The following is a 2,569-nucleotide window of genomic DNA, read 5'->3' on the forward strand; positions in this document are numbered from 1 at the left end:
CAGAAAAAGAAAGCAAAACTAGCTGGAAAATACACATACACTTATTGTTTACTAGCATGATACAAATAAATTCATAGATGTCGGTCAATTGTTTTTCAAAAACCAAATGTGAATGTTTAATCTTGCAACTTAAGAGCTGAATTTTTCCACATTCCTTTATGTAGAGTTAGCATCTGTAAATCGAGACCCTTTTTTAGACAATCATACAAATTTAATTTGTCCCTGGAAACAAAAACACAACCTAACAGATTAACAAAATATGTCCTTTAGACAATATTTGTCTGTGAATTTTTCTACACTGTTACCATTTTTATTCTTCAGTAAATGATACTATTCTAAAAACAAGTGATGTATTTCAAGTTTACCGAGAGCAAACCTTTAGAATAATCAGGAAGGCTATAAGAAGTCAACCTACCTTAACTTCTGAACTGGCTCCACTGTTCTCAAAAATAAAGTCTAAAAATTTTTGAGTTATTAAGTTATATGAGCTAGAGACATTTCTACTGCCATAGATGCTTCTGTAAAATTGAATAAAGATTTTATTATACCACACACACAAAAAAACATTTGGTACAGAAAAGGCAGTTTTTGGTTATTCTGTTGAGAATTTCTTTCCATGATTTCTCCCATTAAAGTATAGTTTTCAAAGCAACCACCACGACAAAGGAAGCATCTAATTAGTCCATTTTCTTCTGATCCAAGAATGCTGAACATTTACTGTCCCATCTGTAATTGTATCAGCAGTGTAATGAACACAGTTTATATTACTTAACTATTCTTTGAACTCCAAGAACTGTTGAAGTCTTTTCTGATGTTCTGCAGATGCTTGTACAGCACTAAATGAAACATAAATTCAAAGCATAAGCTTTATTTTACATTAAGCATATTAAGTGAACCACAGAGCACAGAGTCAATATTTTTCAAAACAATTAAAAATGAATAGAAATCTTCACTTATTTAGTACTTCTGAAAAAGTTATATGAAAACTTTTTCTTAATCTAATGAAGAGGAAGGCCTGCATTCAGTAACAGCATGCTTCTACCTTCTAAAAGACCAAAGCAAATTAAGACTGACAAGTGAAGGCATCGATTTTAACCTGCTCTGCTATGGAACCTGCTGTGCAGAGTTCCAGGCCTTGCAGTACATTTTCTGGATTTTATTATTTTATTTAAACCAGATTCCAACATTATCTTTGAGTTGTGGCGTATTTGAATTGCCTTTAATATAAAAATGCTTTAAACTAAAATGTTTGGTTAAAACACAATAGATTTCATTAATTGTTTTCAAAGGTAACAGCTTGGTGGTTTAGATTTATTTTTCCCTTTGAACGGGAAAACAGTTATGTTTTACGTGGGAATACTAAGTTCTCTCTCTACCCTCATCGTCACAAACATATATTACCTTGACAAAATTCGGACAAATATATACAGAAACTACTATAAAGCTTCCTTTTAACCATTTGGGCAAAAGTTAAATACAATGTAAGATTCTGGTTTTCTAGTTCTTATATAGTTAATACATTACTACTTTAAATGATGAGATTCTAGATAACTGAAGTTCACTCACTACTTTTCAAAGTGCCCAGTTTTATTTTAATCATTTTGCTACAAGTCATCCTAAAATGCCTTATATACATCTTTGCTTTCTTAAGCTATGTAGCAATCTCTAACTGAACCATCTTAAGTATTTCATTGTGCAAAGAGGCCCCCTAGGTACTAGTGAGACTGTCATCTCTAACCAAGTGGCTTTGGAACTCTTTCAAACACCAGATGTGTGCCTTTAGATGTATGCCTTTTCCCATAACTCTTTTCTCCTCTAGCAGGTAGTGAACTATCTCTTACTATTTATTTATTGCTAGCACTCCTGACTCTAATAGTAATCTCTGACCCTTGAACAAATTTTGATATAGGCTAGAAAAATCAGTAAATACAATCTCCTGGTGATGCCCGTAGCTCAGTGGTTAGGGCACCAGCCACATACACCAAGGCTGGTAAGTTAAAACCCGGCCTGGGCCAGCTAAAGCAACAATGACAACTGCAACAAAAAAATAGCCAGGCATTGTGGCAAAAGCCTGTGGTCCTCAGCTACTTGGGAGGCTGAGGCAAGAGAATCACTTAAGCCCAAGAGTTTGAGGGTACTCTACCCAGGGTGACACAGTGAGATTCTGCCTCAAAAAAAAAATAAAATAAAATAATAATAAGTAAAATTTCCTAAATTACAAGTGAATGGAAAAGGGGAAGGAAATGGGGAGACGTAAGTCAAAAAATACAAAGTAGGAGATAGGTACAATGAACCACTCTAGAGAGCTAGTAATATGAAGACTGTAGGTAATAGAACTGTATTAGGAATTTTTGTTAAATAAGTAGATTTCAGGCTCGGCGCCTGTGGCTCAAGCGGCTAAGGCGCCAGCCACATACACCTAAGGTGGTGAGTTCGAATCCAGTCCAGGCCCACCAAAACAACAATGATGGCTGCAACCAAAAATAGCCGGGCGTTGTGGCGGGCGCCTGTGGTCCCAGCTACTTGGGAGGCTAAGGCAGGAGACTCGCTTGAGCCCAGGAGTTGGAGG

General features: G+C 35.9%; 1 protein-coding gene across 1 annotated transcript in view; it reads right to left on the reverse strand.

Moving 5' to 3' along the window:
- Positions 1-521: 521 nt before the first annotated feature.
- NDC1 (NDC1 transmembrane nucleoporin) overlaps positions 522-2,569 on the reverse strand; it is a 55,232-nt gene continuing 53,184 nt past the window's right edge. Inside the window, exon 17 of the mRNA XM_003793105.3 lies at positions 522-836. Within this exon, the coding sequence (XP_003793153.1) occupies positions 773-836 (64 nt within the window). The 3' untranslated portion in view covers positions 522-772. The remainder of the gene's footprint in view (positions 837-2,569) is intronic.

Source organism: Otolemur garnettii, unplaced genomic scaffold (genome assembly GCF_000181295.1).
Source record: "Otolemur garnettii isolate 467f Iridium unplaced genomic scaffold, OtoGar3 scaffold00066, whole genome shotgun sequence".
Classification (NCBI taxonomy): domain Eukaryota; kingdom Metazoa; phylum Chordata; class Mammalia; order Primates; family Galagidae; genus Otolemur; species Otolemur garnettii.